The following is a 24,738-nucleotide window of genomic DNA, read 5'->3' as shown; positions in this document are numbered from 1 at the left end:
TATCATTTCGGCATCTTTAAGTTTGTCTCGTAGATTCATCTTTGTTACTTGTCTTATCAAGTAAATAAGATAAGACTTGTATCAGGGTTCATTTAATTTCAAATTGGTTTCAATTGTCTTTCAGATACATAGAGAAAGGAACGAAACATTTAAACATACGACCTATAATGTCGCTAAATATGGAGTGTCTAAATTATTGTGAGTACTTTGCATCTTCTGATATGAGTTTAGATTTGCTATAAGCAATATGATTCAGATGCAATGGACATGGTTAGCAATTAACAACTAACCTAATTTATGGGAACTATGAATTGAAAACGCATGAGAAGCTTTATAAACTTGTACTTTTCGCCTTTTATGTTGTATAATGGGACACAACGTATGCCGGTTCTCAATTCAGAAACAGGTAGGCAAGTTTGGCCGGCAAACTCATTTTGCTTGGTAGAGTCTTTATCTTTAACCTGAATCCTTAGCAAAGCCAGTTCTGGGACTTTTATCGGAAATTCAAACTCCTGATCCCAAATGGGCCGCCAATCATCCTCAATCGAATCTGTCTTATACATTCTTGTTTTATCATCTTTGTATCCAGTTACTCCAACCTACCATTTTATATTAGCTTCTTAATATTTTATTGGGTTTTTTAGAAAGGCAAACGTTTCACACACATCAACACATATATATTTTATTCTTACCATGGGACTAGAACCCAGAACCTGTTGGTGGATTTTGGTCACCTCATATACCGCTAGGCCTAGTCCCTTTTGTATCGATTTCTTATAGTATAATATCTCAATCTGCTGAAATTTCTTGTGTTTAAAAAGATAATCATAATGCAGAAAATCTGAACTCACTTTTGTATAGAAATCTGGTGGGGAACAGTAATCAAAGTGAGCGTGATGAAACTCCAAATGCCATCCTTGTCCCATGTAAACTTTAACCTGGTCATGAATAAAAAGGGAGAGAACTAATATATGGGCATGACAGTGGAAATTCATATCGTCTTTTGCGAAAACAGATTCTAGATTTTCAATCAACCTTCAAAATTTTCTTGACCTCATTTGGATTAAACGGCTCATCCTCACATAAAAACCTTGGTTTCTTGACGTATCCACGGCCATTGTTGGCCCTGAACATTCCTTGCATCAACCACAAGTTCTTTTCGTATCCCTGAAAGTGTGGAGATCATGGTGTTAGTAGTGGAAAACTTGTGCATCACCAGGAAACTACTTACTTTATGGACTATCAACTATGAAGGGTTCATTGCATAAATTGACAACCAACTTTTTTTGGCCACAGAATGTTGTAGCAGTTCCTAAGTTTTGTTTCAAGATAATCAACTTCCAAAAATTTCGCTTTAAGGTAATCTGAATTTATTTCCAGTTAAAAAAAGATGGCATTGCAGCTGAGTTTGATAATTAATTTTTTTGACTTGGCTCCTTGAAACCTGGTTAGATTAGATGATTACCTTGAATCAAAATTTTTGAAACTTCAATGGTTTTTGGTAAATACGTTAGATATCAACATAAAAACTTGGCCAATGTTTTTCTACACAAGTTGCCTTTTTTTGAAAACATATACATTTACCTGCATGTTGAATGCAACCATTTGAGCTCCATGATTCCAGCCATCAAATGGATTATAGTTAGATGAATCAAGACGCGTCCCCTTAGGGTAAACCCTCAATATATTCCTCTGCGTAAATCTAGAGCATTTATCCAGTATACCGTATCACATATCAATCACGAAAAATCATTAACATTGTTACAAGAATTGTACTAGTTTATATACTAATTTGTTCCGCAAAATAGGTGGAATTTGCTGAAAATCAAAATTTTAAGAGACAATCAATCTTGTATGAATCATGTACCTCACTATCTCTGGTCCATGTTTTATGCTAGCTTCTACAAGCTCTTGTTCACTCAAGCTAAGACGTCTGACACTATTTGGGTCAATATGTAGCGAATCATGCACATCTCCTTTATGTTTCACGGCATGGATAGCAATCAGATCCCTATACTCAGGGATTTCATCCTGCACATCTTCCTCATTATGATTAGTGTCTTCATCTGAACTATCTTTCATTTCCAAGCAGTTGGAAATTAAGCTAAAACGTATATTCTGTTGAAAAAAGAAAAAAATACATTGATCATTATTGTTCAGTACAAATATAAATGAATCAAGAAAACAAGTTATTGGAGGTGGCCATATATGAGAGGGTCAATTTGGGTTGTGTTTTTATCATAAACTTGTCAAATGGGTCTAATAAAGCTAGTAGAGAAAAATGCCAAAATGGTAGAACTAGCCAAAGTCTATTTTTAATGCATACAACCTTGAAAAGTTTTTTTAATTAAAACATCCAGGGTATTACTGCCAAAAGTCCAATGTACTAATCGAATCCATTTTGACCTGTTACCCAACCCACTCATCTTGCCACCTCTACAAATTACATTAGTTGCTCTCTTATCATCCATGGACTCTAAGGACTCATTTGGTGGTTTTGTCGAGATGATGATCCTTTTCTTCAAATCGGCAGGTGAAGGGAGTTCAGTCAGCTTATGATATTTTTTTGGTTCAACCAGCATTTTTCCAAATATGCTTTTGACCATCTACAAGAAGAGTCTTGTTTTTAGTAATGGTTCCTTCAGATGTTAAAAGGATTCAAAGCCAATCATCTAGAAACTTAAAATGAAAGAATATACACACATGCGCCACTTTGGCCCGTAACTTTTTGTTGAGATGATCTTCAAAAGTTATAATAATCGGATAATCAGAAACATCAAAAGCATGATCCTTAATAGCTTTCAAACATTTCCTTAGTCTAACAGAGGAAGTCAGAGTCCTTCATAGAAAGAATAAACAACATCACTTAAAAATAATTTGCATTGAAGGTATAGCAGAATCAAGTCATAGTAGATATCTAATATCAGGAAATTATAACGGGCTAATTGCACATAAAGGTAATCAAATTCGTTCGCATTTGTTTTTAAATTTAAAGACCAACTTATCTTAGGCCAAAGAATGCCACTACATCTTCACTTTTTTTTTTTTTCTTTCTATTTTAAATGTATTTACCTAAGATACATGTGTTTTCAGTTGCTATCTTAGAAAATCACCATGGTCTAAAGCTAACAGCTTGTCAGCTGCAAAATCTTCATTTTGACATTTCACCGGGTGGATTGACCTTATATTAAATTAATCGAGACGTTTGTACTTTGGTTGTTTTCTTTGTCTTAGAAAATTGGATTCAAGAGACAGAAAATTACACCAAAGTTGGTTACCTTTTTGTGCACTTATCCCTCTAATCATCAACTCCCTACCTTCCATGACAAACATTTATACCAGTGTTCGTTGAGTTTGGCCAGAGGTCCAATTCAATACCTCTTACACCATTCTGTAGGGCTTTTATAATTGGCCTAACACTACTATCGCTTGTAAACTGGTTACCGGTTAAGTAAGTATTGTGACTAGTATAAATATAATAATGAGAAATTGGAGATTTCATGTCATCAGGAATCGCCTGAAATTGGAACAAAAAAAGAAAAAAAGAACAGAATCAAACTAGACTCATTAGGGTCGTTAAGCTTTTAACGATATAAGCTAAATTATAATAATAGCAAAGTTATTTAAGTAATATACTCTAAGAGGATGATTATAATCGCTAAAAAGAAAATGCAAGAGATGCAAGCCTTTATGTTGATACTGACGCTTTGCCTGTTCAACATCTACATCCGGTTCCCCTTGGACGGTTTTTAAAAAATCATGAAGATTTTCTATGTTCATTCGACCATTGTCTGAGTAATCTTCAAGCAGGCGTTTTATGTCGTCTGGGACATCCCTTTTTGGCCTGAAATATCTCTTGAAACAACCAAACACTTCAAAAGATTGCATTTTTCACAGAAAGAAAAATATGATCTACAAAATAACCAAAAGAAGTTGATGCCTATGGCTTAAGTAGGCAACAGTCATGCATAAATATATGCTTGCAGCACAAAAAATATGAAAGAGATTGCCTCCATTGATTAGAAAAGGATGGGGTATCAAAATGGAAACTAAACTTTAAATATTCCAACTTCATAAATATTGCTCATTATAAAAGTGAGAATTGATCCTACCAGCTAATATTCCAAATACCCTTCCATTGCTTCTTTTCTATTCCATAAAAATATTCTGCATACATATAGTAAAACAAGAATTTCTTGAAAATAAAAATATAAGAAGAATCTAGTGGTAAGGTATCCTGACGGTCTTTATAAAGACCACAGTTCGAACCAAATAGGGTTAACATCTGGGATTAGTATTTCAAAATGTAAACAAGTTTACACGATAGTGTGTATCGAACTTCAATCTTGTGCATTGTAGGTAATGAACTTTCAAATCATGTGCATTGTATGTATCCGACCAATCAAAAATTTACAAGTGGTAGCTTATATGGTTGCCACATATTCTCGAATATATACAATGCACAAGATACAAAAGTTCATTACATACAATGCACAAGATTAAACTTCAATACACACTATGACCATTCGTGCAAACTTGTTTACATTATGAGGTCCTAAGTCCTAAACATCTTGGGACGGCCAACCAAAAATCGAGGAAACGGTCATGGAATTACAAGTTAGGCCGCGTACATCGGAGCCAAAGGCTTAACGTTCCATGGATAGCCTGAATAGGGATCCGATGTCAATTACCCATTTATATTGTGAAATTTGCCATACATAACCAATAATCAATATAGATCTATTGGCATTAAGAGTACAAGATTGCACAAAAATATATGGAAAATTTGCTTTCACAAACATATATACAGAGGTTTTATTGCAAAATTGAAAGATTACAACTCTATCCTAGAACAAATGATGACTATAGACTCAACGAATAGCATGCAATCCAACCAGCCGACTTCAAAAATAAATAATGAGCTAATCTAATCTAAGTGTACATATATCTTAGAAAATGAATTTGCTTAGACATATTTTATACAAACTCGAATCTCATGAGTAACCTTGCTGATGCATATTGGTCGCCTTTGCGGTTACAGAGTGGGATTGCACGAATTCCAGGCCTCAACTCTGAAACAGGAAGACAAATTTGACCAGCAAAATCATCCTTTTCGGACATGTTGTAATCATGTACTTCAACTCTAAGTAAAGCTAATTCAGGAACTGCTAATGGAAATGTGAACTCTTCATTCCAAACAGGCGTCCAATTGTCCTCCTTGATCTTGGTTTTTCTCATTTTCTTATCAACAGATGTTCCAGCTATACCCACCTGTTTCAAGTATAAAAGGTTAGTTATGACATATTTCATTAACTTTAGTAATACTACATTGTGTGATGACTGTGATCTTTTTACTTGACAACTAAAATTATTATCATGTATACAAATGATATGTTTTTCCAATAATCCATCACTTATAATTTTTAAGTTACTATTCAAGTATAAATTTAAGACCTTCTATGCTAAATGAACGTCGGTTGTGATAATAGGATAATGGGGTACATATAATAGAACAACTATGCTACTTGTTACTATAAAGACTAAAGAAATTACCCTAGTGTAGAAATCCGGAGGGGAGTATTTGTCGAAATGAGTTTTCTTAAAATCCAAATGCCATCCATCTCCCATGTAGATTTTCACCTTTAATGATGTCTTGGTTGTAAGCTTTGCTTTCGGGTTGAACACCTCGTTCTTCGGCCCACATCTCATCAAAAAATCCGGTTTTTTAACATAACCACAACCTCCATTAGCTCTGAACATTCCATGCATTAACCAAAGTGATTTACCATAACCCTGCATATTAAATGCAACCATTTGAGCTCCATGTAGCCAGCCGTTTAGTGGCTTGTAGTTGGAGGAGGTAATACGAGTCCCTTTGGGATAAATCCTAAGAATATTCTTCTGCGTGAACCTGGCAAAGAATCATTCATAAAACATAAATTAAATTAGAGATATTCAAAACTCACTATATGAACATTAAATTCATACCACTTGCACAATATTAACTAGAGATGGCAAGATGGGCAGGGCATGGGTAATTTTTTAGAATTGGTCAAAAAGGGCCGTGTAGGTTTGACCACTATATGATTTTTCTTTGGTCAATCTATCTTAAACAATCAATGTGGTACTTGTATTATGTGCCGGAAAAAATAAGCAGATAAACAGTTTTTCAAAGAGTGTTTGTTATTGCTTATTTCTCCAAAACAAAAGCAGAAAAATAAGCAATCCCAAACATCCCCTAAAAACAGTTTAGGATGTTTCATGCACTATTTATAGGCTTCTGGCTTTTCTAAATCCGTTTTTGTTATTTGACCCGTATGTATTAAAAGACAACCCAAACCAATTTATTCAGACAAAAATGGGTTAAATTGGTGACCTAAATATAGTGAAAACTAGTCTGTACCTCACTACGTCCTGTCCATGATTTTCGACAGCCTTTTCAAACCCTTGCTCTGACAAACTTAGGCGCCTAACTTTGTCCTTCTCAACTTTCAGTGCATCCTTTAATCCACCTTTGGGTTTGCCTGCATGAATTGCAATCAGCCGCTTGTAAACAGGAGATGAAGGAGGTTTCTTTGCCTTTAACAATTCTTCGTTTTCAGCATCAATCTCACTCCTATCACTTCCTGACTGTAAATATAACACACAAAGTTAGAATCCTTAAAAAGCTTATTAAAAAAGTAAACAATATAGACGTGTTAATGTGTCTTGTTGTCAACCAACCTTAAAACTATTGTCCTCACTCCAAGCATCATCATCTAAATCAGAAACTTGGTTCTTTTGTGAGCTGGTACGCTTGTCCTCTTTGATTTCAAGGTACTCTTTTGGAGGTTTGGTTGAAATTAAAATCCGATTCTTCAAGCTTTCAGGAGTTGGGAGTTCTTCAAACTTTTCTGATTCAGGGTAAAATAGCATCGATCCAAATGTTTCAGTGACCATCTGCAAGAATAGCAAATAGGAATATGAAAAATGATATAATATGACCGATGATTAAACTTCACAGATAAGAAAAGTATTCACCTCGGCTACTTTCTCTTGAAGATCGGGAGTAAGGTGGTCTTCTAGTGTTATGATGACTGGATAAGGCGACGCTATGAAAGCATTCTCTTTGATTGCTTTCAAGCAATCAATAAGTTTTACCGGGCTTGTTAGTGTCCTGCATGCATATATAACACATTTTAGACTAGTTTGGCCCAAAAAGAACTTTCCGTTTATAGGTTTCGTTCTGTATACAGATGTATGCATACCTTCCATGAAGTACATGTACATTATCTTTTGATGGATTTGGCCATAGATCAAGTTCAATGACTCTTACACCTCGTTTGAGTGCTTTGATGATCGGAACTATGCTGCAATTGCTACTTAACTGGTTCCCGGTCAAGTAAGAATTGTGGCCCGTGTATATGAAGTAATGTGATAAAGGAGCATTCATATCTTGATGAACCTAAAAATGAAAACCAAAGTTTTTGTTAAAAGTGTAAATAAGTTCAAATTTCTGTAATCATGGGAAATTGTAGACTTAAATTAGTTATGTTCTTCACAATCAGAGTAACTATGGATGTACAATTTAGAATGACCATACAAAATTTGTTCCAAAAATATAAGCTTACCAAAAAGTAATCTTAACCAAACTACCAAATTTTCAAATCTCAATTTTTTATATATACCTAAGGATTTTTCTAACTTGTACCTAACTGACAGTAGGTAAACACATTAGATGAACTTGATTTACGTGTACCCTAAGAACACCAGGAATAAAAAAAACCGAGGTACAAAAGAGCCTATAAAACACATCCTATTCAAGTAAGGTCTTGATTTACTACTCCTAAATGTAAGATGGCATCAATAATTTCTTAAAGAACATTCATTTTCAAATCAAACAAGTAGTAAACTAAGTCAATTAGAGAGAAATTAGTTCATTCTTTATTATAAACAATTTTATATGATAATTTTAGTTCATTAAATTAGCCTAGCAAGTTCCAATTAACTTATTATACCTTTAAGCTGAAATAACCAATAAGACAGATATAAATATGCGATGACATAATATTGTTAATAACAAAGCGGCCTTGATGCCAGGATCCACTTAGACTTGGCTCAAATTCTCAAAATAATAAATTAAAAAACTTACTTGAGATGTAATGGGCGGATTAAGCTCGGTACAAAACAAAAAATGATGAAAATCCTCTAAACTAATAGATCTTCTATGAATCAACTTTGCAAGATGATGATGTCTTTTATGAAGTATTTGTTCAACTATCTTTTCAGCATCCGAAACCAAGACAGCCTGTCCATTATATTCCTCTAGAAAAAGCCGAAGCTGATCCACCGTCATATAGACACCATCACCGGAATATTTTTTAAATAATTCTTTGACGTCTGATGGTGGATCAGCTTCGGTTACTTTAAACTTTCTTATAAAACAGTAACATACTTTGTAACTCCCCATTTTAATTACACTTTCATACACTAATCCTACTACTGTCTGAATGTAACAAGATTCTTGTTAAGCTTTTTGAGATCAGGAGATTGTTGATGGGAGTGATATGAAAATGTGAGAGAATGTATGTATATATGTCTATATATATAGAGAGAGAGGGAGAATCATGAGGTGTTTCCAACACGCATGATATGTACGCGCAGGTGGAGCACACGGTTTAGATTCGTTTGTATGTGTGAATCATTGGTAATTATATTTGTTATAAATTAATTTGGCATCGTTGATTTAGATATATAATGTTATAAAATACAGAATGTACACACTGTATAAGTCAAATGGAATGGTTGATGACTTTGAAGTAGTATTTGTTCCCGCCTTTATTTTTAAATATTTGTTATTGCTTTCGTGAACGACCATTACCCGTCCAAAAAGTATATTTATGATAGTCCATCCATCTCTCACTAATATCCACACTTCCACACACAAAAAAAGAAAGAAAAAAAAAACAAAATAAATTGAAAAAAAAAACCTCACATTAAAATAGATGAAACAAAATAGAGTAGATGAAACAAAATTGAGATGTTTCTTGAAAAGGACTCTTTTTATCATTGTAAAATATATAAAATTAAGGAACTTGCTAAATACAGCCTTTAGGGCTGTATTTAAGGTGCATAAATTGTTTGTACATTTACCATGAAAATCAGGGGCGTACTTTTAATATAGAAGATACAAATTTTTTTATGCACGTTAAATACAGCCTTAGGGTTGTATTTAACATTCCCCTAAAATTAATTGCATAATTCATTCACGTGGTCTGTTTATTTTAGTAGTCTATATTTTTCGTCAATTTTATTGTGAGTTACATCTCTACAGTTTTTTCATTTTCGTGGCTTACATTTAGAGATGTAACTCTCACTAAACTGAGTAGTTTGGACCTATTCAACTAAAATTGTTGAGAAGTGATGTAAATCACGAAGATAGACAAATCACATGGGCAAATCCTGTAATTAACTCAAATATATATGGGTCTTGCTAGTGACATTTTATAGACTAGAGTTGTCATAAGCCTGTATAAAATAATTATATTTTTATCGTAAAAATTAATGGTGAACTTTTTGACATAGCTCTTAAGATTGTAGTTGCATTTTCCATAAGTAATTAAACATGTAGATAATTAGTGTGTTATCAATATTTATGTTCATCATTTTTTTTTGAAACAAGCAAAATTAATAATGTCGATAACAAAAATCACAACATATATACTAATACTCTTTCGTCCCATTAAAAATATCACGTTTTAAATTTTCAAAGTTTAAATTTGTTAACTTACCTTAAGTAATTTTATTTGTATACTTGATGAAAGTTATATGAGTTGATCGTGTTTCGAAAATGTTTTCATTAGTATAACTTTTATCAAGTTTTATATAACACAAAAATTATATAGGTTTTAGATAAAATAAAACAAGTATTAAAGTAAAATAAATAAACAATATGTTTCTTTTGATAATCATACCATTTCTTTTGATGTTTTTACCACAACACTACATTACTGGTTTGTACAGTCTGCTATATATATATATATATTTATATATACGAGCATGGTACCCGCGCAATGCGGCGGCGGTGATGGAAAAGACGGTCTAGTAGTGTCGGTGATGGTACTATTGGTGGTGGTGGTAGTGTCAAGTGGTGTAGGTGAACATTTTTAGAAGATAAAGGCTTAAAGTGTTAAGTATTAAAATAAGAGTTTATGGTGTAAATTAATTCATTAAGGGCAAAGTTGGTAATTTATAAAACTCTTTTCATAGTGGGGTTTTATTAAGGGACAATTTAGTAATTTCGTATGTGACATATGAGTAACTATTTCTATTTTGAGGGGGGTGCATAATCTTTATAAAGGAGTATAGATATTGTACTTAATGGTAGATTGATTGAAAATGATGGTACTAATACCATTTCTTATATATTTAATGTCAAAGTTAAAAACTTTGAAGAGTATAAAGTGAACACATTTAATGAGACAGAGTCACATAAGTAGATAATATTTTTGTTGAAATATTGATGTGGACTGGTGGTAGGGTTGCATGCGATATATTATTTGTTGAAAATGTTTTGTGTATATGATAAAATTGATTGTATTTTTATTATAAAATTCAGAAGATGATTTTTCGATATATAATAAATATAAATCTTTTATCTTTACTTTTTTATAAAAATTATTTCACCATATATTTTTAGAAAGTGTTACACAATAATTACATGTAAAAATACAAAATTGCCCCTAATGAATACCTTGTAGAAAGAGTTACTAGAAGTTGCAAAATTTGTCTTTAATAAATTAATTTACATTCTAAACCTTTATTTTTATTTACACTCTAAATTCTTATCTTTATAATTTACACATTAAGTCCCTAGCTCTGAAAATATATTCATCATCGTCTTAATTTACATCAGCCTACACCACATCACTCAACATCAATATCCGTTTTCATCACCACCTGTCACTGATACCACTAGATCGCTGAAACCACCATCACATTACAGGGATACTAATACAAAATGGAAAATCTCATCTAGTTACAATAAAATCATATCTCGAGTTGTATTCCAAATCTAATATAAAACTGGTAACGTGTAATCATTTATGGAAATGACTTATATTTTTGTATTCTCGAGGTTCACCCTCTTTCCGTCGCCTTTTAGTTATAGCAACAAGTTGATAGTGTGGAAATAAATACGGTATAATGTTTAAAAAATATTACAGTAATTATCCGGCCGGTGTTCAAGCTGCAGCACAACCACCACCTAATCGATCATTTACTTATCTTCTCATCGGCCATCACCACTTGCATGCCATATTCCCTCTTCCAATCCACCTTTTTTAGCACGTTCAATTCGATGTGATTTTGTAAAAAAAAAAAAAAAAACGAAACTAATAATATCGGATAAACCACAAACACCATCCATGTATAGCTTACTCAAAAAAATAGTTACAAATAATTAGTCACTTGTATTATTTAATTAAAAGTTTTTTTTTTTTTTTTTTTTTTTTTTTTTTTTTTTTTTTTTTTTTTTTATCAGCTACATGCATGAAATTTGACAAAATAGTTTATATATCTTGATATCCAAACATTTGATATAGAGAAATTTAAAATTGGAACGACACAAAGAAATAAAATGAAAAAAATAAAATCAATATGCGATTTTTAGTGGATCACTTTGTTGGTAATGATAGAATATCTGATTTAAAAAAATGAGCAAAAATCAGTTCTTGTATTTAATAAAAAAAAATTTTAAAAAAAAAATTGAAGAAAATAAAAAACTTAATTATACTAATCTTATCATTATAATTTTGTAAAATTTAAACCTCTTAAAGAATTGCATATCGAAGACTACGTATTAAACGTTTGTTTAATTAAGTTTTATTTCCATTATCCAATTCTATGAATCGAGTTACATTACTTTAAACTAAGACAGCCTAGAAAAGAGACATGGATTCCAGCATAAATTCTGGGAAGATAAAGTTAACGACATATAATATGACAATATTATGTTATATGTAATTAAAACGTTACTTTAGTGATTTCCGTAGAACGATGTCCTTTCGTTGAATTATCCACTAATACATTGTTTTCTTCTTTTATAGAGTAGCATGTGTTTTTTATTTTACTTAACTTAATTTCATCATACCTTTTTAATCTATAAACGAAAAGCATTAATATTAATATGCTAGATCATATCAAATCAGATGCTCTTGCTTTGATTTTTAACTAGTATAGTATTTAAAAATATGTAATACCTAGAGGCATGCATAAAAGTAAAGAACCAAAGTGATCGATGCTTCATATCAATATATAGAAGGCACATGAAACATGATCTACTTGAATATAATTGTGTGCTTTTTTTTTATTGTATATTTATTCTGTGTATATATATGGGATATTGTATTCTTTTTGGCCATATATTATTAACAACTTAAATATGAATTGGGAGTGAATAATGTGATCGTATATTTTTGAAAAAAGCTTCTATATTGCACATATTATGCTTATTTTGTTTGTGAGCTAAATTATATTAACGTGATTATTTAATTTGTTGAAGATGCAGACTTAGGAGGTATACTTTTTGATAAAGACAATCTTAAGACTTAGTGTATAAAATAGTATTATACGTTTAGTAGATGGTACCAGTGTCGTCCTGAAAATTCAAGTATCCAGGTTGAGACAAAAAAAATGCTCTTAATTAACTACTAGACGGAAATTGTTATTTGTATTCAAGGCGAAAGCCTCCCCGCCGTTACGGCTCTCTCTCTCACTCTCTCTGTGTGCTTATGGGTCAAAAACTGGTCCGACCCGACCGTCCCGTGACTCGTAGATGCACCAAAGCGGGAACCATGACCCATCATAACTTGTTTTTTGTTAAACTTTAAATCTATAATGAATTATTTTAAATCTCCTCATTGAACTAAAGAGTTGGAACATTGTCTTCTCATATTTAATTTCTACCCATTTTATATAAACACGAAGAAATTGTGTCTCAGAAATTTGTTTTTGCAACTAATATTTTGGAAATTTAAAAGTTATAGGTAGACTCTTTAAATAAATAAATTCTTAATATATCGATATAATAATATTTTTTTTAACTTATTAAAATATTTCGGTCATGTTTTACTATTAAGAGGTATCACCCCTCTTCAGATTAAAAAGAATCTTCAGATTAAAAAGAAGAAGTACGTCTTCTTGAGATCTAAGGGTAAAATCGCCTAATAAAATATAATAGTTATAAAAATAACAAAAATGAAAGGACATGTCGCCCTTTCGGTTAAGAGATTTTAATCGATTATTGGTTAATAAAATTAATACAAATGCCTCTTAAGAACACACATAGATATTATAAATTTTTGCTTTTATGATAGCGTATTAGGGGTAATCAACTATTTTGCATTCTTTTATATTTATTCTATTGGTGTTCATTCATGAACATAAACAAACAAATATGAACCTATATCTTATGTATGGTTATCTGTTCTTGAATCTATTGTTTTAGTAAATGTACATAAGCAAACATATATCAATATTTGTATTTGTTCATCGCATTTTAGACTTTAGCCATACACGAATACCATTTAGGACCACACCGGTAACAGTAACGGTACCTAATCCCGGCATAACCCGGGGTACGAGGAATGTATGATGTAGACAGACCTTACCCCTACATAAAGTAGAGAGACTGCTTCTAGATCCACCGAAGTGGAAGGGACCTCTGGCCCAAAGAGTGTAAAAAATAAGGTTAGATCCACCGGAGTGGATGCTTTAACCGGATGGGAATAATCTTGATTTCAAACTCTCAATCTCAAATACACGATCTGAATCTCGAAATCATAGGCTCAATCTCCAATCCAAAATCCAGGAGAAAGAGCCGTTAGAGGAGAGAGAGAAGAGAGAGAAACCCAAGAGCCATTTGCGGATAAAGGAGGCAATCAGGCAATTTGATGATATTACTGTAATCACTATATACTTCCTCACCAAAGTTTAGGACCACACCGTTTAGTATTATCTCCCTCCCTCTTACAAGACAAAAGAGCCAATTTGTGAAATCGATTAGTATAAGTATATGGTAATAATGTGATGGATGTTATCATGTCAATTTTACAAACTGTCATGAAAGTTGGAGTTGTACTTTGCGTCAATCTTAAGATAAATTTTTTTTTTTCCAAGTAATTAACATCAAAATTGGCAGCAAAAAGTGTTCGTTGAGTGCCTTAGATCATTCGAGTTGCCTCGATGCATCATCTAGATTAATTATATGCAGAATGTGTATAAATATAAAAGACTTTTCATGTATAAATAGTGCTATACTTTTTTATATTCCCAGTGCGATATATGTATATTAAAAGGGAAGCAATATTCGTACCATTTATTTTGAATTTTTGATAGATGTACTATATTTGTGCATTAACAGCTTGTACAATCTACAATATGTACATTATGATACATTAATTAAAGATGTTGATAACAACGCATTGTTCCCATATTAAAAGTTATTAATGACATAACAACCCATTGTGATTTGCGTAGAAGTTACATTGAAATTTGACCCATTTTGTTAAGCATTATAACACTTATTGTTGTTGGGGTGTAAGTCTATAAATTAATTAATGGCTGCATAGACGTATATTACTACGAGCATGTTACTCGTACAATGCGGTAACGATGACGGTGGTGTGATGGTGGCGACGGATGATGATGGTGGTAGCAGCGTCAAATGGTGTAGGTAATTGATATAGAGGTGTATGATTTAAAAGGGATAGTAGAGATATTTTATAATATAAGAGACTAATGATGTAATTTAATATTAAGAGTTTTAGTAATTTATATCATTAAGGGTAATTTGGTTAATTCGCATGTCTCATTTTTTCTAAACTTCAAACATTAGGGTATAATTTTTATATAGTAGTATACTAGTATAGATCAGAGATATCCAATGACTTTAATTATGAGAAAGTTATATGTTTAAGTCTCATATATAACAAAAATAAAATAAAATAAATGAGGTTTTATGTTGAGTTGGGGTTTTTCTCTCACCTATACTGAGTTTCCTCACCAATGGGTGAAACCCCAGTGGTATAGCCATCATGTGACCACATAGGTCCACAAATGAAGACTAGAGGTTACGAGTTCAAAATTATTAAAGACAAGTGGAGAAATTATACATTATGATATCATGTGTGAGGATGATAACTTACCGGGTATGAGTTATATGCGATGCGCGTTCTCGGTACCAATACGGTACATGAGACCGTTCCCACCTATTTACCGTATAGTGAGTTTCCCCCGGTGGGTGGATTTTTGGGTCGTATACTCGAGGAATAAAACGTCCCAATTTAAATGACCTATTTTGAATTTTGAAGTTTTTTTTTTGCAACTTTGATCGTAAATTGTTTCTTGTGTGTTATACAATAATTTATGTAAAATGTATGGATAACTTGATCTTTATATGTATTTTTCTTTGATATAACTTTCATCAAGTATTATATTATACAAATAAAAATATTTACGGTCAAAATTAGATAAAAATGACCCAACAGACTAAACATGGAAATTTAAATTTGACGGAGATAGTAAGTCATTGGCACATCGTTAATCTAAGTTCCCGTTAAGAAAATCTCTCTCTCACATAGAAGTATTTAATATTATTTGGAGGTAAAAGTGAGTTTAGTATTAGTTTCATTTTAGTCCCTTCATTAACTCACTTTCACGTTCGTATGTCTTACTGGTTAAGAAATGAGAAATTGCTCCACTGTTTCCCGAATCCAATTTACACTTTTCATTAGAGAATCTGCTAAGAATGCATTAATTAATCGGAAACTCTAAAGAAATGACAAATTTACGTTGAAGCCTTGAAGGAGCTTCAAGTATTTGTTGGAGAGTTACATGTAACAAGGTTAAAAATTTTAATGACCAGATATCCCAGTAAAATATAAGAAGTTATAGACTTATAAGAATCAACTGTCTAATAATATTCTTTGATAAACTTAATGCTGTTATAGAATACAGAAATCATGGACCATTAAACAACGTTTAAAATTAAAATTGCCCATTCAACTTCGTTGATACCAAATCACAATCAACTTTTGCCTTGATTAACTTTCTCACTCATCAGCTTGGTCAAGTTAGCCCTGATCATCAGTTTTGTTATTTCTTTTCTATTTTATATTTAATTATGGAGTCAGTTTGATCTCAAATTAGGTTGTAGACCGAATACAAATTTGGATTTTGTAGTTTGAGAAAATATAAATTCAAAATGACATAGTTTCAAGATGTAACTTTGGCCAAATTCCAAGGAAAAAATTACGACGACCACAACAAGACAGATTTTACTAATTGAATCATACTGTATTAAATAGTATGTCCACATTACAATTACACATGCCTAGTGAATGACTAAAGAACAAGTTACACTACACAATAGATAAGCTTTAGTAGTTAAAATATTAGTTGAGCTTTACTTAAAATAAAGTTTTTGGCATCAATTTGTTTCTTAATCATTTCAAAATTTGGAGCAGGGAGTTTGCAAGGAGGGGTTAGTGAAGGGGAAGCAGCTGACTTTTCAAGGAATCCACGTTGGGTTTCATCAGCATAGCAAAGAAGGGAATCAGTACATTCTTCTAGAGCAGTTGAAGGACGAGTTGGCTTAAAATCCAGCAACTTTGCATACTCGGTAATCAAATGATACATATAGTCATATACTCTGTCGATATTTAATTGCTCCATATAATCTTGCACTGCTTTTCCTATTGCCTTTGCCTGTTAGCCACCCAAAAGTGTACAATGAGAATGACCAATTAATGCAAAGATAAAAGCAAGTCAAGTGTACTCTTTAGATGGCAATATGGGTGGGTCGGTTGACAGGCCAAAATGGATGATTTTGAAAGCAGGTTATATTTGGTAATGTATATGCATTATCTATTTTGAATCTATGCCGATCATTTACATATCATTGTACCTAGACTAGTATTTACATTGTATTTGTTTGGGATCTTTTGTTTTGGCCATAGCCCATGACCCATATGCTCCATATGTACTCTACAAATTGCTCAATCAAGGGGTGAAATCTGATTTTTATCAATATCAGGTTGTGCTTGTGCACTCGCAAATCATTTTTTTTTTGTGTGTGTGTGTTTTGAGATTTATGATTAAATAATGAGTTTATCATGATTACATAAACTATATTATTTACTTTTCATAGAAACAATATTGGAAGTTTTAGGCATTTTTGTATATGCTCTTGGCAACTTTCAACCCCTTTGACCCGTTTCCATCATAGCTAAAATTTCTTATTTTACCCAATTGACCTGTTTAAGGGAAGGTAAGACCCAAATCAAACCATTTACCCATATTGGTAGAAGTTACCATCTTTGGAATAGCCCATTTATTTCATGAAAATTGCAAGTTTGCAGCTATTTCCTTTTTTTTGTGTGGAAAATTTCAAGTTAAATTCATCTATCTGCCTATAATAGTATAATAATCATCAAAGAAAACAATGGCAGTGATATTGGTCAACATAACTCATTTATGCATCTTAGACCAGGGGTGTAGTAGTCAAACAATTCACTTAAAATATAAGTAAAGATAGTGGATTATACAGATACGTGTATCTTTAGCATTCTAGGAATTCAGTACTTCTGGCAATTGTGGTAGCATTTACTGAAACACCAGGATTAAAAGTTGATGATTTAATCGACATTATGATAAAATTCCTAACTAATTAGTGTGATTCAAATAATTTCATCTCTAGCATACTAACCAACTTGAATCTACTGAATGCCACTTCCATCAATTTCATGTTTTTGGAAAAATGTTGGGGGGGTCTCAAATTCATTGTGATCTACATACCAGATAGAGTAACGTGAATGTTTACCTCAGATGGGTGTGAATTTCCCCATTCGACTGCAGTTTTAATGGATGTACATATGTTTTCGGGGGAGATAGGCAAGTAACTTCTCATTGGGGAAAGGCCTCGGCTGAAGAAATCTTCATACTTCGGGTTGATTATAAGAGGAACACAACCACATGACAGAATATACTTTAAGCTTACAGACCAAGCATATCCTTCAGCATATATTTTATATCTGCATAAAAATGAGCATGTGTTAATTCACTTAATACAGCTTCGGGATAAAATATCGACTATTTTAAATAACAGAAAAATACCCGTCAGAAACAATAAAATGATACACTTCAAGGAAATGGCATCTTACCGGTGATTACACTGGTTAGATAGTTTGGAATTCTTGAACCCGTCCAATATTTCTTGTGCCCAATTCTGCAATACAATGTGAAATCAGAAAAGTACACAGGCATATCAAGATTTTGAACAACAGAAAACATATAAAGAGATGAAAACTAAAAATCAAATCATCGCTAGTTATTGAGACAAATTACTACCTGACGCATTATTTGTGCTCCCCACTTATCTGTGTCATTACAGAGCAACAAATGTTCTCGAATTGGGGAATTAACATCTGGATTTCCTTTCCAATATGCATACGGGAACTTCTTTTCCCAACTAATTATTTGTGAACCTTTTCTAATGCTTTTAAATTCCTCTTGCCAAGGTCCCAGGTTAACTTCTACCCTAATACAAAATTTTCAATAATACAGGTTAGCTATATACCTGATTACACGGTAAGTTACATTTACTTGGTGCATCCTTACTTATGGAGAAAGATACGTGTTCATCCATATCGTTCAATTACAGATTACACACACAACAAACATTCAATAGTAGTTCCAGGAAGCACAAATTCAAACATTTTCTGTCAGAGGTCGCTCTAAGGCTCAACTCTAAACTTTTAGTTTATAACTCACTGAGCACATTACATACTGTCTCCAAATCAATATTTACATTTAATACACATGGGTAGAGCCTGCTATACTATTGAAAAGTCATTCTGACCCCTTTCAAAACAATAAGTATGTTCATAAGTAACATAATGAAGTCAAGATAAAGAACTTAAATCATTGCCATAAGCACATACTCCAATTGCAGAAAAAAAGTCAACCTTGCAGAACCCCAGAGGCCCAGATCCATATATATTTCTTACACTCAGGTTGACAAAAAAGAATTGAGTTCTAGCAAAAAAGACAATTGTTATCCTTTCAATGCAATTGTCTACATGAAAATAATGTAGCTCTTTTACCAAGATTTTTAAGGCAAGGTCACTCAAAAAGAATTTTACACAGGTGTACCACTTAGAAACCTTAAGAAAATAGTTAACCACTTAACCAAACAACTGTATATACATACAAGGTTCAAACAATTTCCTGATAAAAGCTGGTTAGTTAAACTTACCAACCCCAAAAAGACCAATCAGGAAATGGGATATCAAAATGATTAGGCGTGGTGCAGTAACGAAAAACCGGCAAAGGCATAGCAGAATGGGCATTCCTGTCAACAATAGGCCTATCCATACAATCAAACATTATATCCACATCCGGGATACTTCCTGGAAACCTTTTAAGAAGCTGTAACAGCCCCCAAACCGTAAACAAAGCCCGGCTCTGCACACAATCATAATAATAATCTACATACAATTTCCCACCAATAATTATAATCCTCAAGGAAGCAAATTTCTTAGCTTCCATTAAATTTGCATACGAAATCCTAGTTTTCGCCCATGGCTCAAGATCATGATGTATCCATCTGTAAAACTTGGGACATTGTTCTGATTCATGAGTGAAAGTTGCCTGACCATTGCTAGATTCCGTTTTACACGAAAGATAAGAGCATCTGACGAATTTAGATGCTCGAGCGATCTTGGTCTCGTTTTGAAAAGCCTTGGGTGGGAATAAATGCCATGGAGTTGGTTGTAAGTTATGTCCAATAACTGTTTTAGTTTGAGTAGCCATGTTGTCCAACTGGTTTCACAAAATGTCAGAATGAATACACACACTTATATAGGTACATTTTATACAACTATACATATACGCATACCAGTGGAATTGAGTATACTTGTTGGTGTACTATAAATTTCTTTTTTGTTAACCTAGGTATTCAGCCCATTTTGTGAGCCGACTAATCCCAGGGACTACCCGGAGTTGTCGTAGATGAACCTCTGTGGCCACAAGGGGTATATTCTTTTTTTTCCCTAGAATTCAAGCTTGGGACCTCCAGGCAATGGCAAAACTACATGTAAAGGAGTGGTAGGCGGATTATGAGTCCGTTAAATTTTTGTAGTATTATTTTTGTAAAAAATTATGTATATTTAATTGGTGTTATGGGTCAAATAAATATGGGATACCGGTTAATGTAACTAAATTTAAACTTTTGAAAGATTTTCTTATCAAAAAAGCTTATAAAGATGTATATTTGTGCAAATTGATATGAAAAGAATACGACCAAAAGTAGCAAAAACTCTTAACCCCCCAGAAATGGACAACAATTCTTAAAATATGTTAAAAATCGTAACAATCTAGACTTTATCGTAGCGGCGATACGAGGCTAATGAAAAAAAAATTGTGCAACGGGTCACGTTAAGTCCTGGTTCTGCCACTACCTCCAGGTATTTGCACCGTCAGATACCACGCCTTTACCACATACTATTCAGTTATAAATTGTGATTATCAAATTTTTATGCTATATAGTAATATATCCTGATAATCTCATAATCATTCAGTTATACAATGTGAGATTATGAGTTCGTTCTTTTTTTACTTAATAAACTTAATAATTAAGAGCTTAATGTATTCAGTCAAATTTCATGTTTTTTTTTTACTTAATAAATAAAAATAACCGTCAATTACCTATTTTTTGCTTAATACATATATACATTATTTATACATTCAGCCACTTAATACGTTCAACACTTGATGACTAAAAAAAGAACGGACCCGACAATGTTTATTTTTTCAAAAAAAAGAACCGTTCCTAAAAGTTAATTGTGCACGAAGCTCCAAAACAAATTTGGCAAAAACACGTTTTAGACATTTAAAACGTGAAATTTATACTGTTGTCACGAAGATAACGAATTACACTACATTCGTACGTATACATACATATACATATACATATATATAAAGAAAACAGAATTAAGCATCTGAATAAATTTAACAGAATTCGGGAAGTAAAATAGAGTGAGTATTACCTGAATAAGGACAAGAAAGACGAGGATGAAAAGCAACAAGAAAACACAGAAACGAGGAGGAAATGGAAACACTGGTTTTCTGGCGGAAAACAATCCCATAATTTTTTTTTCTTTTTGCTGATATTGTGTTGCACAATGTATGAACTTATATATAAACCAAATTTTGAACACAGAATTTGTTAATTTTCCTTATTATTAATATACTACAAATAGTAATTAATGATTTATCTATTAATAATTAATTTTTGCCTTTTCGTGTGTGTGAAGTAGTAGAAATGGGGAGCTGGAATTAGAACAATAGAGTAGTAGTAGTACTACTAATTCAAGATAGCGTTCTCCGCATCCTACTCTCACTACCGATTTCTTCTCTCGAGATACCATTTTCTTTTACAGTTTCACCCTGGCCCCATCTCCTCATAATTTTATGAACGTGCAAAATTGACTATTCATTATTGGAAAATGATAATGACAGGGCTGTCATTAATAACTTATTACATATATAAAAAGTAGTACTTTATATATCAAAATCGTCCTCTAAATTTTCGCAAAACAAAATACAAATTTTAATGCATCAAATTAACTAACAAAACTCTTCATTATTTGCTCACACTATTCAAAAAAGGTTTTTTTTTTTTTTTTTTAAATTAGTTTCAATTCAGACGTGCTAGAGTCGATTTTAACTAATAAATCGTTGGACCTTCAATCCCCTCTTCATGAAAAATACCTTGAAATGAGAAACCCAAGACTTGAGCCCGAGACACCTCCAGGCTCACATAATGGATTTAAAATCTAAATCTTTTTCTTGACTTAGATAAAATATTAATACTAATATTTTTGTGTTTTAAAAGGGATAAATTATTCACTAGGCGGTCTATTTTAATGGAGTTTGCTTCGGAAAACGTTGTCGACATTCGACAAGCACATTTCGTTTATTATTTTTTTTTAAACGACATCTTAATCTACTTTTACTCCTGAACTAGCTAATTAACTCGGTTCAACCCGAGTCGTTTAATTAAAAAGATAAAGCCAAAAAGTATATAGAAATATGTATGTAATTTGTTGTCGATACATTACAATTTGATATTGATATAGCAACATACTTGTAAAGATGAACATTAATATATAAAACCGATTAAGGTGATAAAAAAGTAAAAGCACTACGATAAATCAATGATAGATATGGATTTAAAAATAAAGAGTTAAGATAAAATCGATCATTTTTCATATTAACTAAAAAAAATTAAGGTTAGACATATAATATGAAAAAAAAAATTACACAGGGACTAATTAAAAAAAATATTAAAAGAAAAGAAAAATGATTATGACATCATATATGTTTAAAAAAAATGTTGGCATGCCACCTAAGAAAAAAGTTCTAGAAACAATTTTGTTTTATATATATAAGAGATTACACGCATGACTGTGATAAAACCCAAGACTATCAAAAAAACCATATTAATCCATCCCCACAAATGTGGGAAGTTGGACTCGAACTCAGATAGACCCTCCAAGTCAAAGACCTTACCAATGGGTCACCAATCCTATTAACATTCGTTTAAATTTTAAGAAAAATCATCTATTTTTATCAAAGTTTAAACCTGAGACCTTAAATTGTATAAAAAAAATAAAAATAAAAATAAAGTACTGACTCACTATGAGGCACATTAATGAACAACCGATCTAAATAAGTTGGCTAATAAATTATTTATCAAATGGAATGAAAACCCATATTTATTTTAAGAATCGGATATGCCCTACGAAGTACCAACAAGACATATGAGTTTATGTCATTTTAATGTACTCTCGAATTACCCTTTTAAAAAAAAAAAAAAAAAAGAATATAAAAGAAAAAATATCCTTTAAAACAATCACAAAATCTTTTTAAAAAAAGCTTATATAATAAGATCAAGTAATTTATCACTTCATTTTTCTTTTATTTCATTTCTTTTCTATCTTTAAAAAAAGTTTTAAAACACAGCTTATTATATGAAAGTGTAGTTCAGGCTACAATCTAATTCATATGAAAGTGTTGTACAACGATAATTTAATTTAGTATAATTTTTATCTAGACTTATTTTTTTTACTATATATTTCAAAATAAATTTTTTTTAAAAACATAAATAATTAGCTACTTTCTTGTAAATATATGGATGTAAATATAGAGATAGAAGGGTAGCATACGTCAATTTGATTATTCTAAAGTCTATAGATGTAGGCAACTAGGCATGACTACGTTTTGTTTAAATAGATTGGTCAGGGGAGTGGCTCCGTATGTCAACCGGAATGAGGAAACATGAATCATGAGCAAAGAGCCAAAGATATTTAAAACTTTTAACATTTATAATCTTAGGCACAAATTACGCCAATTCACTCTATCGACATAATGTGTTCTTTAGATTACTCTGTAAAAAAAATGAAAAGATTGAAAGATAAACTTGAATCCTTTCAAATCACCCACTTGGGGAGAAAATTTTTTAAACAAAAACAACTAAATTATCCTTTCAAATCATATCCTTTCACTTCCTTTCTATCATAAAATAAACTCAAGAACACAACTAATTAATTTTTTTTTTCTTTCTTTAAAAAAACTCAAAAGAACATAATGTTAAGGCCATAATATGGGCTTAAGAGGTGTCATATGGGCTTAAAATGTAAAAGTAAATGAGTCTTAGTAACAAATAATTTGAACTTGTACATTGATGCCCCCAGCCCCTAATATGCTGGCTATTGCCAACGTAGTCCGGTGCCAAGACCAGCCCTGTGCATATGCATATATATATGCATATCTATCGCATTTTTACATATACCCGGATCAGCTTGTAAAACTTCACCGGTTTGCCAACTCATAATGGACGAGTATCCGTGAGTTAAGGATTTTTTCCTTATTCATCCTATTGGGGACTTATGTTGTACTGACTCTTGGATTGGCTCCGCTACCCACCTTCATATTCTATATCTGAGAATGTACATATGGGTAACAAAAACAACCTGTTTGGTGGCAAATTAAAATAAAACTGTGTAACTTGTAATTGGCTCCTTTCTTTATCCTGGTTTGGACCAATGGTCCGAGAGTCAGACTACTCAACTCAATGATCTGGTTAGCTTTCTTTTCCTAATTGCTATTTAGTTAGCAATCTAAAATTGGTTGAAAACAGATGAACTTCATCTTCATTACATATGCGCTTTATCGACATGGACTGTAGCCTGTCTGCTAACACCAAGGATACTCATATTCAAAGCAGTTACCCAACCAACTTGCTGGATCATTTGGAGAAACTGCAACCAAATATTTTTTGAGAACGCTACATTTCTGCCAAAAAAATGTTTGGACAACCACCTTTGGTTCCTTGGTGGTGGTCAAATGTCAGCTTTAACATTTAAAGAAATACAGCTTTGTGAACTATTTCCAACAAACAGAACTCCCTTTTGAAGTGCTCAGCCATATATACATTGTACGTTGTGAGCCCTCATAGTTTCATGTACCAAAAAACCCTAACCCCCTCCTTTCCTTCATCACTCACTTTCAACAGTGTGATTACCATCACTTGGATGGATCATCACACTTCGCGGAATATGGATACAAGTGATTGGGTATAGAAAACACTTACATTCCCATAATCATCATAATATATGTGAAACAGAACCTTATTTT

General features: G+C 32.3%; 3 protein-coding genes across 4 annotated transcripts; all 3 read right to left on the bottom strand.

Annotated features, from left to right (window-relative positions):
- Positions 1-146: 146 nt before the first annotated feature.
- Positions 147-3,967, bottom strand: LOC122594009 (phosphoinositide phospholipase C 2-like). 2 transcript variants are annotated; one of them, XM_043766483.1, is made up of 9 exons: positions 3,637-3,961; positions 3,318-3,517; positions 2,704-2,839; positions 2,448-2,606; positions 1,868-2,118; positions 1,585-1,702; positions 1,036-1,167; positions 852-938; positions 147-599 (listed from the first exon to the last, which is right to left on the bottom strand). In XM_043766483.1, the coding sequence occupies exons 1-9, from the start codon at positions 3,886-3,888 to the stop codon at positions 291-293; spliced, it is 1,644 nt and encodes a 547-aa protein (XP_043622418.1). In that variant the 5' UTR covers positions 3,889-3,961; the 3' UTR covers positions 147-290. The 2 variants fall into 2 exon arrangements, with proteins under 2 accessions (XP_043622418.1, XP_043622419.1); XM_043766484.1 differs by having other exon boundaries at positions 354-550; positions 3,637-3,967.
- An 809-nt stretch (positions 3,968-4,776) lies between these two features.
- Positions 4,777-8,464, bottom strand: LOC122591298 (phosphoinositide phospholipase C 4-like). The gene is made up of 7 exons (XM_043763540.1): positions 8,132-8,464; positions 7,248-7,444; positions 7,021-7,156; positions 6,724-6,939; positions 6,404-6,630; positions 5,554-5,911; positions 4,777-5,271 (listed from the first exon to the last, which is right to left on the bottom strand). Exons 1-7 carry the CDS (start codon positions 8,447-8,449, stop codon positions 4,978-4,980), a joined length of 1,746 nt encoding a protein of 581 aa, XP_043619475.1. The 5' UTR covers positions 8,450-8,464; the 3' UTR covers positions 4,777-4,977.
- A 7,850-nt stretch (positions 8,465-16,314) lies between these two features.
- On the bottom strand, positions 16,315-21,238 carry LOC122593807 (O-glucosyltransferase rumi homolog). The gene is made up of 6 exons (XM_043766260.1): positions 21,087-21,238; positions 19,295-19,860; positions 18,388-18,577; positions 18,201-18,265; positions 17,861-18,071; positions 16,315-16,746 (listed from the first exon to the last, which is right to left on the bottom strand). The coding sequence occupies exons 1-6, from the start codon at positions 21,183-21,185 to the stop codon at positions 16,426-16,428; spliced, it is 1,452 nt and encodes a 483-aa protein (XP_043622195.1). The 5' UTR covers positions 21,186-21,238; the 3' UTR covers positions 16,315-16,425.
- Between the last annotated feature and the right edge of the window lie 3,500 nt (positions 21,239-24,738).

This window comes from Erigeron canadensis, chromosome 3 (genome assembly GCF_010389155.1).
Source record: "Erigeron canadensis isolate Cc75 chromosome 3, C_canadensis_v1, whole genome shotgun sequence".
In the NCBI taxonomy this organism is placed as follows: Eukaryota; Viridiplantae; Streptophyta; class Magnoliopsida; order Asterales; family Asteraceae; genus Erigeron; species Erigeron canadensis.
The sequence above is the reverse complement of the archived record's forward strand: the minus strand, read 5'-3'. Positions and strand labels throughout refer to the sequence as shown.

What these genes read in the sequence shown, in the direction of transcription:
- LOC122593807 (XM_043766260.1), bottom strand. Translation starts at nt 21,185, where the DNA reads ATGGGATTGTTTTCCGCCAGAAAACCAGTGTTTCCATTTCCTCCTCGT. An exon ending in TCTTTCTTGTCCTTATTCAG is followed by an intron (nt 19,861 to 21,086) that starts GTAATACTCACT and finishes TTGTGAAACCAG; the next exon opens with TTGGACAACATGGCTACTCA. An exon ending in TCTAACCAGTGTAATCACCG is followed by an intron (nt 18,072 to 18,200) that starts GTAAGATGCCAT and finishes ATTTTTATGCAG; the next exon opens with ATATAAAATATATGCTGAAG.
- LOC122591298 (XM_043763540.1), bottom strand. Translation starts at nt 8,449, where the DNA reads ATGGGGAGTTACAAAGTATGTTACTGTTTTATAAGAAAGTTTAAAGTA. An exon ending in GTGAGGACAATAGTTTTAAG is followed by an intron (nt 6,631 to 6,723) that starts GTTGGTTGACAA and finishes TTATATTTACAG; the next exon opens with TCAGGAAGTGATAGGAGTGA. An exon ending in CATGGACAGGACGTAGTGAG is followed by an intron (nt 5,912 to 6,403) that starts GTACAGACTAGT and finishes ATTCTTTGCCAG; the next exon opens with GTTCACGCAGAAGAATATTC.
- LOC122594009 (XM_043766483.1), bottom strand. Translation starts at nt 3,888, where the DNA reads ATGCAATCTTTTGAAGTGTTTGGTTGTTTCAAGAGATATTTCAGGCCA. An exon ending in ATAAATGTTTGTCATGGAAG is followed by an intron (nt 2,840 to 3,317) that starts GTAGGGAGTTGA and finishes CTTTCTATGAAG; the next exon opens with GACTCTGACTTCCTCTGTTA. An exon ending in AGGTCAAGAAAATTTTGAAG is followed by an intron (nt 939 to 1,035) that starts GTTGATTGAAAA and finishes ATTCATGACCAG; the next exon opens with GTTAAAGTTTACATGGGACA.